Source organism: Bombina bombina, chromosome 9, assembly GCF_027579735.1.
Source record: "Bombina bombina isolate aBomBom1 chromosome 9, aBomBom1.pri, whole genome shotgun sequence".
NCBI lineage: Eukaryota > Metazoa > Chordata > Amphibia > Anura > Bombinatoridae > Bombina > Bombina bombina.
This window is the reverse complement of record NC_069507.1, coordinates 3,051,904-3,069,149: the sequence shown is the minus strand read 5'-3', so window position 1 is coordinate 3,069,149 and position 17,246 is coordinate 3,051,904. Positions and strand designations below refer to the sequence as shown.

Below are 17,246 nucleotides of genomic sequence, written 5' to 3'. Positions count from 1 at the left end.
AGCCCACACACACTGACACAAGCTAAAATACATATAGAGACACACATACACTGACACAAGCTAATATACATATAGACACACACACACACACACACTGACACAAGCTAATATACATATAGCCACACAATGACATAATCTAATATACATATAGACACACACACTGACATAAGCTAATATACATATAGCCAAACACTGACATAAGCTAATATACATATAGACACACACTGACATAATCTAATATACATATAGACACACACACTGACATAAGCTAATATACATAGAGACACATACTGACACAAGCTAATATACATATAGACACACACTGACATAAGCTAATATACATATAGCCACACACACTGACATAAGCTAATATACATATAGCCACACACACTGACATAAGCTAATGTACATATAGCCACACACACTGACACAAGCTAATATACATATAGACACACACTGACATAAGCTAATATACATATAGACACACACTGACATAAGCTAATATACATATAGACACACACTGACATAAGCTAATATACATATAGCCACACACACTGACACAAGCTAATATACATATAGACACACACACACTGACACAAGCTAATATACATATAGACACACACTGACATAAGCTAATATACATATAGACACGCACACTGACACAAGCTAATATACATATAGACACACACTGACATAAGCTAATATACATATAGCCACACACACTGACACAAGCTAATATACATATAGACACACACACACTGACACAAGCTAATATACATATAGCCACACACTGACACAAGCTAATATACATATAGACACACACTGACACATGCTAATATACATATAGACACACACTGACACATGCTAATATACATATAGACACACACTGACACAGGCTAATATACATATAGCCACACACTGACATAAGCTAATATACATATAGACACACACACTGACACAAGCTAATATACATATAGAGACACACATACACTGACACAAGCTAATATACATATAGACACACACACACTGACACAAGCTAATATACATATAGCCACACAATGACATAATCTAATATACATATAGACACACACACTGACATAAGCTAATATACATATAGCCAAACACTGACATAAGCTAATATACATATAGACACACACTGACATAAGCTAATATACATATAGACACACACTGACATAAGCTAATATACATATAGAGACACATACACACTGACATAAGCTAATATACATATAGCCACACACACTGACATAAGCTAATATACATATAGCCACACACACTGACATAAGCTAATATACATATAGCCACACACACTGACACAAGCTAATATACATATAGACACACACTGACATAAGCTAATATACATATAGACACACACTGACATAAGCTAATATACATATAGACACACACTGACATAAGCTAATATACATATAGCCACACACACTGACACAAGCTAATATACATATAGACACACACACACTGACACAAGCTAATATACATATAGCCACACACACTGACACAAGCTAATATACATATAGACACACACACACTGACATAAGCTAATATACATATAGACACACACTGACATAAGCTAATATACATATAGCCACACACACTGACACAAGCTAATATACATATAGACACACACACACTGACACAAGCTAATATACATATAGAGACACACACACTGACACAAGCTAATATACATATAGACACACACACACACTGACACAAGCTAATATACATATAGCCACACAATGACATAATCTAATATACATATAGACATACACACTGACACAAGCTAAAATACATATAGAGACACACACACACTGACATAAGCTAATATACATATAGACACACACTGACACAAGCTAATATACATATAGACACACACACTGACACAAGCTAATATACATATAGACACACACACACTGACACAGGCTAATATACATATAGCCACACACTGACACAAGCTAATATACATCTACACACACTGACATAAGCTAATATAAATATAGCCACACACTGACATAAGCTAATATACATATAGACACACACACACACTGACACAAGCTAATATACATATAGCCACACACTGACATAAGCTAATATACATATAGACACACACTGGCACAAGCTATTATACATATAGACACACACTGACACAAGTTAATATACATATAGACACACACTGACACAAGCTAATATACATATAGACACACACTGACACAAGTTAATATACATATAAACACACACACTGACACAAGCTAATATACATATAGCCACACACTGACATAAGCTAATATACATATAGACACACACTGAGGCAAGCTAATATACATATAGAGACACAAACACACTGACACAAGCTAATATACATATAGCCACACACTGACACAAGCTAATATACATATAGACCACACTGACACAAGCTAATATACATATAGACACACACTGACACAAGCTAATATACATATAGACACACACTGACACAAGCTAATATACATATAGAGACACACACACACACACTGACACAAGCTAATATACATATAGACACACACTGACACAAGCTAATATACATATAGACACATACTGACACAAGCTAATATACATATAGACACACACTGACACAAGCTAATATACATATAGAGACACACACACACACACACTGACACAAGCTAATATACATATAGCCACACACTGACACAAGCTAATATACATATAGACACACACTGACACAAGCTAATATACATATAGACACATACTGACACAAGCTAATATACATATAGACACACACTGACACAAGCTAATATACATATAGACACACACTGACACAAGTTAATATACATATAGACACACACTGACACAAGTTAATATACATAAAGACACACACTGACACAAGTTAATATACATAAAGACACACACTGACACAAGTTAATATACATATAGACACACACTGACACAAGCTAATATACATATAGACACACACTGACACAAGTTAATATACATATAGACACACACACTGACATAAGCTAATATACATATAGACACACACACTGACATAAGCTAATATACATATAGACACACACACTGACATAAGCTAATATACATATAGCCACACACTGACACAAGCTAATATACATATAGGCACACACTGACACAAGCTAATATACATATAGCCACACACACTGACATAAGCTAATATACATATAGACACACACTGACATAAGCTAATATACATATAGCCACACACACTGACACAAGCTAATATACATATAGACACACACTGACATAAGCTAATATACATATAGACACACACTGACACAAGCTAATATACATATAGGCACACACTGACACAAGCTAATATACATATAGCCACACACACTGACATAAGCTAATATACATATAGACACACACTGACATAAGCTAATATACATATAGCCACACACACTGACACAAGCTAATATACATATAGACACACACTGACACAAGCTAATATACATATAGGCACACACTGACATCAGCTAATATACATATAGCCACACACACTGACACAAGCTAATATACATATAGACACACACTGACATAAGCTAATATACATATAGCCACACACACTGACACAAGCTAATATACATATAGACACACACTGACACAAGCTAATATACATATAGACACACACTGACATAAGCTAATATACATATAGACACACACTGACACAAGCTAATATACATATAGAGACACACACACACTGACACAAGCTAATATACATATAGGCACACACTGACATCAGCTAATATACATATAGCCACACACACTGACACAAGCTAATATACATATAGACACACACTGACATAAGCTAATATACATATAGACACACACTGACACAAGCTAATATACATATAGGCACACACTGACACAAGCTAATATACATATAGACACACTGACACAAGCTAATATACATATAGACACACACTGACACAAGCTAATATACATATAGCCACACACACTGACATAAGCTAATATACATATAGACACACACTGACATAAGCTAATATACATATAGCCACACACACTGACACAAGCTAATATACATATAGACACACACTGACACAAGCTAATATACATATAGACACACACTGACATAAGCTAATATACATATAGACACACACTGACACAAGCTAATATACATATAGACACACACTGACATAAGCTAATATACATATAGACACACACTGACATAAGCTAATATACATATAGACACACACTGACACAAGCTAATATACATATAGACACACACTGACACAAGCTAATATACATATAGACACACACACACTGACACAAGCTAATATACATATAGCCACACACACTGACATAAGCTAATATACATATAGCCACACACACTGACATAAGCTAATATACATATAGACACACACACACTGACATAAGCTAATATACATATAGCCACACACACTGACATAAGCTAATATACATATAGCCACACACACTGACATAAGCTAATATACATATAGCCACACACACTGACATAAGCTAATATACATATAGCCACACACACTGACATAAGCTAATATACATATAGCCACACACACTGACATAAGCTAATATACATATAGCCACACACTGACATAAGCTAATATACATATAGCCACACACACTGACACAAGCTAATATACATATAGCCACACACACTGACATAAGCTAATATACATATAGCCACACACACTGACACAAGCTAATATACATATAGCCACACACACTGACATAAGCTAATATACATATAGACACACACTGACATAAGCTAATATACATATAGACACACACTGACACAAGCTAATATACATATAGCCACACACACTGACACAAGCTAATATACATATAGCCACACACACTGTCATAAGCTAATATACATATAGACACACACTGACACAAGCTAATATACATATAGACACACACTGACATAAGCTAATATACATATAGACACACACTGACACAAGCTAATATACATATAGCCACACACACTGACACAAGCTAATATACATATAGCCACACACACTGTCATAAGCTAATATACATATAGACACACACTGACACAAGCTAATATACATATAGACACACACTGACACAAGCTAATATACATATAGATACACACTGACACAAGCTAATATTAGGGATGCACCGAAATTTCGGCCGCAGAAAGTTTCGGCCGAAAGTAGCCTTTTTGGCTATTTCGGTTTTCGGGTTTTTTGCCTGTTATTTTCGGTAAAATTATTGTGTAGCATGTTTCAAATTTGATGCTAGCCTAGAGCTGCTGTTTAAGTTTATTACTTGACTTACTGTTCTGCATATAATGAGTTTTCTAGGACTATACTTTATTTGGATAATTGGTAAAAAAACAAACAAACAGTTAAATATGATTCTGTTACATAAAACTAAATGAAGAATACAGTATATTGATATTTATAATTGTTTTAAGTGAGGAAACATTTTGGCCGAAAAAATTACATTTTTTTCTTTTTTTTTTTCTTGGTAAAATTATTGTGTAGCATATTATTGTTTTAAGATATTTTGGTCCAATTTTAGTGTGTTACTTTCAATAAAAGTGTGGGCTTTTTTATTGGCTCTAATTATGCCAAAAAAAAAAAACCTAAAAAAAATTAATTTGAAAAAACACATTTTCGGTATCGGTTTTCGGCCAAGTGAATCCCGGATTTTCGGTTTCGGTCCAGAATTTCCATTTCGGTGCATCACTAGCTAAAATACATATAGACACACACTGACACAAGCTAATATACATATAGACACACACTGACACAAGCTAATATACATATAGACACACACACTGAGACAAGCTAATATACATATAGACACACACACTGACACAAGCTAATATACATATAGGCACACACACTGACACAAGCTAATATACATATAGCCACACACACTGAGACAAGCTAATATACATATAGACACACACACTGACACAAGCTAATATACATATAGACACACACACACACACACTGACACAAGCTAATATACATATAGACACACACTGACACAAGCTAATATACATATAGACACACACTGACACAAGCTAATATACATATAGACACACACACACACACTGACACAAGCTAATATACATATAGACACACACTGACACAAGCTAATATACATATAGACACACACTGACACAGGCTAATATACATATAGACACACACTGACACAAGCTAATATACATATAGACACACACTGACATAAGCTAATATACATATAGACACACACTGACATAAGCTAATATACATATAGACACACACACTGACACAAGCTAATATACATATAGCCACACACTGACACAAGCTAATATACATATAGCCACACACTGACACAAGCTAATATAAATATAGACACACACACTGACACAAGCTAATATACATATAGACACACACTGACACAAGCTAATATACATATAGACACATACTGACACAAGCTAATATACATATAGACACACACTGACACAAGCTAATATACATATAGACACACTGACACAAGCTAATATACATATAGAGACACACACACACACACACTGACACAAGCTAATATACATATAGCCACACACTGACACAAGCTAATATACATATAGACACACACTGACACAAGCTAATATACATATAGACACATACTGACACAAGCTAATATACATATAGACACACACTGACACAAGCTAATATACATATAGACACACACTGACACAAGTTAATATACATATAGACACACACTGACACAAGTTAATATACATATAGACACACACTGACACAAGCTAATATACATATAGACACACACTGACACAAGTTAATATACATATAGACACACACACTGACATAAGCTAATATACATATAGACACACACACTGACATAAGCTAATATACATATAGACACACACACTGACATAAGCTAATATACATATAGCCACACACACTGACATAAGCTAATATACATATAGCCACACACACTGACATAAGCTAATATACATATAGACACACACTGACATAAGCTAATATACATATAGACACACACTGACACAAGCTAATATACATATAGACACACACTGACATAAGCTAATATACATATAGCCACACACACTGACACAAGCTAATATACATATAGCCACACACACTGACATAAGCTAATATACATATAGCCACACACACTGACACAAGCTAATATACATATAGCCAAACACACTGACATAAGCTAATATACATATAGACACACACTGACATAAGCTAATATACATATAGACACACACTGACACAAGCTAATATACATATAGACACACACACACACACACTGACACAAGCTAATATACATATAGACACACACTGACACAAGCTAATATACATATAGACACACACACACTGACACAAGCTAATATACATATAGCCACACACACTGACATAAGCTAATATACATATAGCCACACACACTGACATAAGCTAATATACATATAGACACACACACACACACACTGACACAAGCTAATATACATATAGCCACACACACTGACATAAGCTAATATACATATAGACACACACTGACACAAGCTAATATACATATAGACACACACACACTGACACAAGCTAATATACATATAGCCACACACACTGACATAAGCTAATATACATATAGACACACACTGACATAAGCTAATATACATATAGCCACACACACTGACACAAGCTAATATACATATAGCCACACACACTGACATAAGCTAATATACATATAGCCACACACACTGACACAAGCTAATATACATATAGCCACACACACTGACATAAGCTAATATACATATAGAGACACACTGACACAAGCTAATATACATATAGCCACACACACTGACATAAGCTAATATACATATAGCCACACACACTGACACAAGCTAATATACATATAGCCACACACACTGACATAAGCTAATATACATATAGCCACACACACTGACACAAGCTAATATACATATAGCCACACACACTGACACAAGCTAATATACATATAGACACACACTGACACAGGCTAATATACATATAGAGACACACTGACACAAGCTAATATACATATAGCCACACACACTGACATAAGCTAATATACATATAGCCACACACACTGACACAAGCTAATATACATATAGCCACACACACTGACATAAGCTAATATACATATAGACACACACTGACACAAGCTAATATACATATAAATACACACTGACACAAGCTAATATTAGGGATGCACCGAAATTTCGGCCGCAGAAAGTTTCGGCCGAAAGTAGGCTTTTTGGCTATTTCGGTTTTCGGGTTTTTTGCCTGTTATTTTCGGTAAAATTATTGTGTAGCATGTTTCAAATTTGATGCTAGCCTAGAGCTGCTGTTTAAGTTTATTACTTGACTTACTGTTCTGCATATAATGAGTTTTCTAGGACTATACTTTATTTGGATAATTGGTAAAAAAACAAACAAACAGTTAAATATGATTCTGTTACATAAAACTAAATGAAGAATACAGTATATTGATATTTATAATTGTTTTAAGTGAGGAAACATTTTGGCCGAAAAAATTGAATTTTTTTCTTTTTTTTTTTTTTTCTTGGTAAAATTATTGTGTAGCATATTATTGTTTTAAGATATTTTGGTCCAATTTTAGTGTGTTACTTTCAATAAAAGTGTGGGCTTTTTTATTGGCTCTAATTATGCAAAAAAAAAAAAAAACTAAAAAAAAATTAATTTGAAAAAACACATTTTCGGTATCGGTTTTCGGCCAAGTGAATCCCGGATTTTCGGTTTCGGTCCAGAATTTCCATTTCGGTGCATCACTAGCTAAAATACATATAGACACACACTGACACAAGCTAATATACATATAGACACACACACTGAGACAAGCTAATATACATATAGACACACACACTGACACAAGCTAATATACATATAGGCACACACACACACTGACACAAGCTAATATACATATAGACACACACACACACTGACACAAGCTAATATACATATAGACACACACACACACACACTGACACAAGCTAATATACATATAGACACACACTGACACAAGCTAATATACATATAGACACACACACTGAGACAAGCTAATATAAATATAGACACACACACTGACACAAGCTAATATACATATAGACACACACACTGACACAAGCTAATATACATATAGACACACACACACACTGACACAAGCTAATATACATATAGACACACACTGACACAAGCTAATATACATATAGACACACACTGACACAGGCTAATATACATATAGATACACACAGACACAGGCTAATATACATATAGACACACACACACACTGACACAAGCTAATATACATATAGACACACACACACACACACTGACACAAGCTAATATACATATAGACACACACTGACACAAGCTAATATACATATAGACACACACTGACACAGGCTAATATACATATAGACACACACTGACACAAGCTAATATACATATAGACACACACTGACATAAGCTAATATACATATAGACACACACTGACATAAGCTAATATACATATAGACACACACACTGACACAAGCTAATATACATATAGCCACACACTGACACAAGCTAATATACATATAGACACACACTGACACAAGCTAATATACATATAGACACACACTGACATAAGCTAATATACATATAGACACACACTGACACAAGCTAATATACATATAGACACACACTGACACAAGCTAATATACATATAGGCACACACTGACACAAGCTAATATACATATAGACACACACTGACACAAGCGAATATACATATAGACACACACTGACACAAGCTAATATACATATAGACACACACACTGACACAAGTTAATATACATATAGACACACACTGACACAAGCTAATATACATATAGCCACACACACTGACACAAGCTAATATACATATAGACACACACTGACACAAGCTAATATACATATAGACACACACTGACACAAGCTAATATACATATAGACACACAATGACATAAGCTAATATACATATAGACACGCACTGACACAAGCTAATATACATATAGACACACACACACACTGACACAAGCTAATATACATATAGACACACACTGACACAAGCTAATATACATATAGACACACACTGACACAGGCTAATATACATATAGACACACACTGACATAAGCTAATATACATATAGACACACACTGACATAAGCTAATATACATATAGACACACACTGACATAAGCTAATATACATATAGACACACACTGACACAAGCTAATATACATATAAGCACACACTGACACAAGCTAATATACATATAGACACACACTGACACAAGCTAATATACATATAGACACACACTGACACAAGCTAATATACATATAGACACACACACTGACACAAGCTAATATACATATAGACACACACACACACACACTGACACAAGCTAATATACATATAGAGACACACACACTGACACAAGCTAATATACATATAGACACACACACACTGACACAAGCTAATATACATATAGACACACACTGACACAAGCTAATATACATATAGACACACACACTGACACAAGCTAATATACATATAGAGACACACACTGACACAAGCTAATATACATATAGACACACTGACACAAGCTAATATACATATAGACACACACACTGACACAAGCTAATATACATATAGACAAACACTGACACAGGCTAATATACATATAGACACACACACTGACACAAGCTAATATACATATAGACACACACTGACATAAGCTAATATACATATAGACACACACACTGACACAAGCTAATATACATATAGACAAACACTGACACAGGCTAATATACATATAGACACACACTGACACAAGCTAATATACATATAAGCACACACTGACACAAGCTAATATACATATAGACACACACACTGACACAAGCTAATATACATATAGACACACACTGACATAAGCTAATATACATATAGACACACACACTGACACAAGCTAATATACATATAGACAAACACTGACACAGGCTAATATACATATAGACACACACTGACACAAGCTAATATACATATAAGCACACACTGACACAAGCTAATATACATATAGACACACACTGACACAAGCTAATATACATATAGACACACACTGACACAAGCTAATATACATATAGACACACACACTGACACAAGCTAATATACATATAGACACACACACACACACTGACACAAGCTAATATACATATAGAGACACACACACTGACACAAGCTAATATACATATAGACACACACACACTGACACAAGCTAATATACATATAGACACACACTGACACAAGCTAATATACATATAGACACACACACTGACACAAGCTAATATACATATAGAGACACACACTGACACAAGCTAATATACATATAGACACACTGACACAAGCTAATATACATATAGACACACACACTGACACAAGCTAATATACATATAGACAAACACTGACACAGGCTAATATACATATAGACACACACACTGACACAAGCTAATATACATATAGACACACACTGACATAAGCTAATATACATATAGACACACACACTGACACAAGCTAATATACATATAGACAAACACTGACACAGGCTAATATACATATAGACACACACTGACACAAGCTAATATACATATAGCCACACACACTGACACAAGCTAATATACATATAGACACACACACACTGACACAAGCTAATATACATATAGACAAACACTGACACAGGCTAATATACATATAGACACACACATTTGTAAATTTCAATTTATAAAATATAAGAAAGTATTTCTATTGATAAATATATTACGCAAAAATAAAAGGAAGGGACAGCAGAAGCACACTAGTGAGAAAAATGAGGAGAATAATATTAAAAAAAAAATCTTAAAAAAAAAGGTTGGATTTAAAAGAAAAGCAACTTCCCTTCCTGTGTTCTCTTATTTTTCAGTAACAGACACACTTTATACTTTCTGATATTTCCCAGTGATTACCAAGAACAAAAGAGGTTCTGAATTTCAAAAACTGGGGTGAAAAAGGGTTAAATAAAATCTTGCAATTAATTGGCGTAGATGAGAAAGTATTAGAAGGTGAAACTTTGTTCTCCCTTTTTCAGCTACCAAGATCGGATCTATTTGCGTTCTTTCAGGTACGCCATTTTATAGTGTCACAAAGTTGGAGGTTCCCCTTATCGGTTGCATGGTCCGTTATCAGAGATTTAATACAGAAAATTATGGCAGGAGTCACCTCGATTTCACTAATGTATGACATAATGCTCTCTAAACAAACGCAGGGTCTCTGTAGCAGAATCAGCGATTATTGGAGTAGATTAATTGGAGATACAGAGCCTGAGAGAATTACACAAAGCTTTAAATCCCTGGAAAATTGTAAAGTCCCCTCAACTTGGTATGAATCACATATGAAATTAATAAACAATTTTTATCTTTATCCAGCTAAATTAGCACGTTTCTATCCATCTAGATCAGCTTCTTGCCCTAGGTGTGGGTATAGGGAAGCGGACTTATTACATATGCTATGGTCTTGTCCTAAAATAAATCAGCTCTGGCTGAAATTTATGTATTGGTTTAATAATTTACATGGTGTTTCAGTCTCTCTCACGTTCCGGGACATTATTTTGCTGATTGTTCCAGCGATTAATGTGGACCGGCACTGGACCTGCTCCCTAAATACCTCCATATTAGCTATTAGACAAAGTATTTTTAAAAAATGGAAGGAAAAAAAAGGGCCGGTTCTATCTGAGATAATACATGCCATTCAAGATCAAATTATTTTCGAATCATATCATTTACAAGAGGCCTCTGAAATTAGAATTAAAAAGTTCCTCCTAAGGTGGTACCCAATTATTAACTCTTTCCCCAGGCCTATACAAAAACAGATTTTAGTGCCCTTTACATCTTCAGTAAGTTTCGCTGAAATGGTAATACTAAATCTCTTTCCACATACATGGATCTCCAATAGTACAGAAATCTAAATTTTAGTCCTGGTCAGGAGATAGGGGGTGAAGCGAGAAGATTAATTTTTCAATTAATTTTCTCCTTCTTTTTTTTTTTTTTTTTTTCTTCTTTTTTTACCTCTTCACCTTTCTGTTCTTTCTCTTCTATTTTTTTTTTTTCCTCCTCCGAAATATGGAAAATAGGAAAATTCCCAGTTCGGTGTACAAGTTTTGCTCTTTTTGAGATAATGTATCAATAGTGGCAAAGTATATATATATGTTTTGTACTTTATTATGTTTCTATATTGCATTATGTTTGACCTTGCCCTGTGAGGCAGAAAAGGTTTGATGTGATTGATTGTACACTGTACGGGTTTCAAAATAAATATTTTAAAAAAAAAAGAGGTTCTGAATGTGCTATAAAATAAATTAAACACCAACAAATTTGTAGAACGCCCCCCCCCCCCCCCCCCCCCCCCGCACCACCAGCGACTTATTACTGCAACTCACACTGTGAATTCTTCTTGCGACACCCAGTTGGTTTTAGAAGACAAATTGTTCTTTATATCCGTTAGGTTCACCCCATCATCCAAACCCTTGTTCCTGTAGGATCTTCCCAAATTCTCAATTTCAGCATTTAGCGCCACCTGCAAGACACAAACCTACAGCTCACTTGGGCACTGTGGGACAATTGCACTGTTTAGGAGACACACAATGCCTTACCCTTCTTTCCTCCAGGATATTTTGCATTTGTTTCTGTTCCTCTTCATCAAGAATCCGATTGCCATCCTGGTCAAATTTAGAAAATGCAGCCGAAATCTCATGATCATCATGGCCCATCCTGAAACAAAAAGGTTATTGAAAATGACTAAATCAGCTACCCTGGAACAACTATACATAGATCTCAATATCACCCATTCGCAAACACATGCACACAAATCTATGGAAGCAAATCCCAAACTAACATCATATTGAGCCATTAGGTTCTTTTGTAAAAAATGAAAGGAAGCAAGAAATAAAATCTAGACATTATATTTTGGAGAGGCTTAAAAAAGTAACTAAAATGGTTATATTCAATACTTTAGAACAGCAGATTTAACCATTTTTGTCCTAATTTTTATTATTAATCTTTATTTTTTTGGAGATTTGGCACTATTTATTTTTTTCTCGTGGATTTCCTGAAGGTTTGGCCACACTCATGTAACCCTCACGGACTATATTGGGGATTAAAATAATTCTTGGACACATTGAAACTTTGATATTACACCATATGACTTATTAACACGGACAAAGCACTTTTTAGTGTGTTTTTTTATACCAGTTACTGGTATTGGTACTGGTATTAAAAAGGTACCTAAATATATGCGCATATTTATTATTATTATTATTCTTTAACTCTAACTTGTGTATTTTTGTGTACTGCATATACCACTGCCTATAGATGGGGTTTTCCAAATTTTCTTCTCTTCTGTTTACTTCTATTTTATTGTCCCAGGTAAGGGGTCTAAAGTTGTAAGAGCAGGTAGATTGTAGTGGATAGTGGCGCTGGATCCACTGTTTATTTGATTTTATTGGGATATTTCGCCATTTGTATTTAAATTACACTCTATTCACACGCTTCTGTTTGTCTCCTCATCTTTCTTTGCCATTTTCAGCCATACACAGCACTGGGAACAGAGGTAGGGTATACAATGACAAAGATTTGTGAAAATTTACAAATACATAACAGGCTAAACAATTCAAGGACAAGAGGAGGAGAGCACTGATCTGAAAAGCTTACTATTTACAGGTTGCAGAGACATAAACTTATCACATGAATTGCAGTAGCAATAGCACCTCTCTTTATCTCCAGCTCCTCTCATCATCTCAAGCTCCTCTCATCATCTCCAGCATCTCTCATCATCTCCAGCATCTCTCATCATCTCAAGCACATATCATCTCAAGCATCTCTCATCATCTCTCATCATCTCAAGCACATCTCATCATCTCAAGCACATCTCATCATCTCAAGCACATTTCATCATCTCTCCTATTATCTCCAGCATCTATCATCATCTCCAGCATCTCTCATCATCTCCAGCATCTCTCATCATCTCAAGCACATATCATCTCAAGCATCTCTCATCATCTCTCATCATCTCAAGCACATCTCATCATCTCAAGCACATTTCATCATCTCTCCTATTATCTCCAGCATCTATCATCATCTCCAGCATCTCTCATCATCTCCAGCATCTCTCATCATCTCAAGCACATATCATCTCAAGCATCTCTCATCATCTCTCATCATCTCAAGCACATCTCATCATCTCAAGCACATTTCATCACCTCTTATCATCTCAAGCACATTTCATCATCTCTCATCATCTCAAGCACATTTCATCATCTCTCATCATCTCAAGCACATTTCATCATCTCTCATCATCTCAAGCACATTTCATCATCTCTCATATTATCTCCAGCATCTCTTATCATCTCAAGCACATATCATCTCAAGCATCTCTCATGATCTCTCATCATCTCCAGCACATCTCATCATCTCAAGCACATTTCATCATCATCTCCAGCATCTCTCATCATCCCCAGCATCTCTCATCATCTCTCATCATCTCAAGCACATATCATCTCCAGCATCTCTCATCATCTCAAGCACATCTCATCATCTCTCATCATCTCAAGCATCTCTCATCATCTCAAGCATTTCTCATGATCTCTCATCATCTCAAGCACATCTCAAGCACATTTCATCATCATCTCCAGCATCTCTCATCATCCCCAGCATCTCTCATCATATCCAGCACCTCTCATCATCTCCAGCACCTCTCATCATCTCCAGCACCTCTCATCATCTCCAGCACCTCTCATCATCTCCAGCATCTCTCATCATCTCTCATCATCTCCAGCATCTCTCATCATCTCCAGCACCTCTCATCATCTCCAGCACCTCTCATCATCTCCAGCACCTCTCATCATCTCCAGCACCTCTCATCATCTTCAGCATCTCTCATCATCTCCAGCACCTCTCATCATCTCCAGCATCTCACATCATCTCCAGCATCTCTCATCATCTCCAGAGTCCAGTGCCTCTCATCACCACCAGCTAATCTCATCATCTCCAACAACTCATTATCTCAAACACATCTCATTATCTCCAGCTTCTCTCACCATCTCCAGCACCTACTGTTTGTAATATAAAATCAGATTTAGACCAGCACACCCTTTGTTGTTACTTACTCCCTTAAGCTGTTTTTAAACTCTTCAAACTCCAACTCTTTTGAGCCAGTTTGCAGAGCTTTTTGTACATCTGAAATGCGTTCTTTCTTCAGTTTAAGCTTCAGTAAAGTTTTTCTGTATCCCTAAGGAAGGAAATGGGCAAAATAATGATGTATTAGTAGCCTACTGATGTTCTGTATGTCACAACTAGTGCTTATTGGAATTGTAGGATAAAATAAGAATAAACCCAGGCGGCAGACAAACGGAGGCTAAGGTAGATTTAAAATAAGTAATATTTAATACCCAATGGTTACAATAAGAATAAAACAATAATAAACAGCAGTGGATCCACGCATACATTAACACAAAATAGCATAAAAATTAACACTGAATGGCATAAAAATTAGCAATTTAAAATTTTGACAGTTTGATAAATTCTGCAACAATGGATACCAATAAAAACAATCCTGAGTGGCGTGTCTGAGTATGTGTAAAAAATAACGGTGAAGAAATAAACAGATCAATATAAAAATAGTCCAAAAATAAGTCCAAAATTTCAAAATATGAAAAAAGACAAAAATGTCCACAACTGATGTGTGATAGTAAGTGGTGTCAATCCTGTGAAGTGGTGTAGTGAAGAAGAACAAAAACAAAAAACAAAAAGAGTGATATCCCAAAAATGTGAATTGTTGTAAATGTGTCCAATGCTGATGGTGGCTGCCCCTAGAGATGGCGATATCAACAGGGTGCTGGGCCAAAATATGAATACTGTGAGGGAAAACCTGTGAAAAAAAGATACAACAAATGTGTAGAACAATTAAAAATGAATCCTCCAACTGAAATAAGGCTTACCAGTGCAGGTCTACGCGTTTCGGCCCTCTCTAGGCCTTTATCAAGACTGGTTTGGAGTATAAACTGATGGCCTTATATA

General features: G+C 35.2%; 1 protein-coding gene across 1 annotated transcript in view; it reads right to left on the bottom strand.

Moving 5' to 3' along the window:
• The window catches only part of LOC128639990 (polycystic kidney disease 2-like 1 protein), a 400,840-nt gene that overhangs the window by 62,883 nt on the left and 320,711 nt on the right, over nucleotides 1-17,246 (bottom strand). Inside the window, exons 9-11 of the mRNA XM_053692283.1 lie at nucleotides 16,337-16,458; nucleotides 13,826-13,943; nucleotides 13,613-13,749 (exon numbers count right to left, since the gene is read on the bottom strand). Coding sequence (XP_053548258.1) covers nucleotides 13,613-13,749; nucleotides 13,826-13,943; nucleotides 16,337-16,458 — 377 coding nt within the window. The remainder of the gene's footprint in view (nucleotides 1-13,612; nucleotides 13,750-13,825; nucleotides 13,944-16,336; nucleotides 16,459-17,246) is intronic.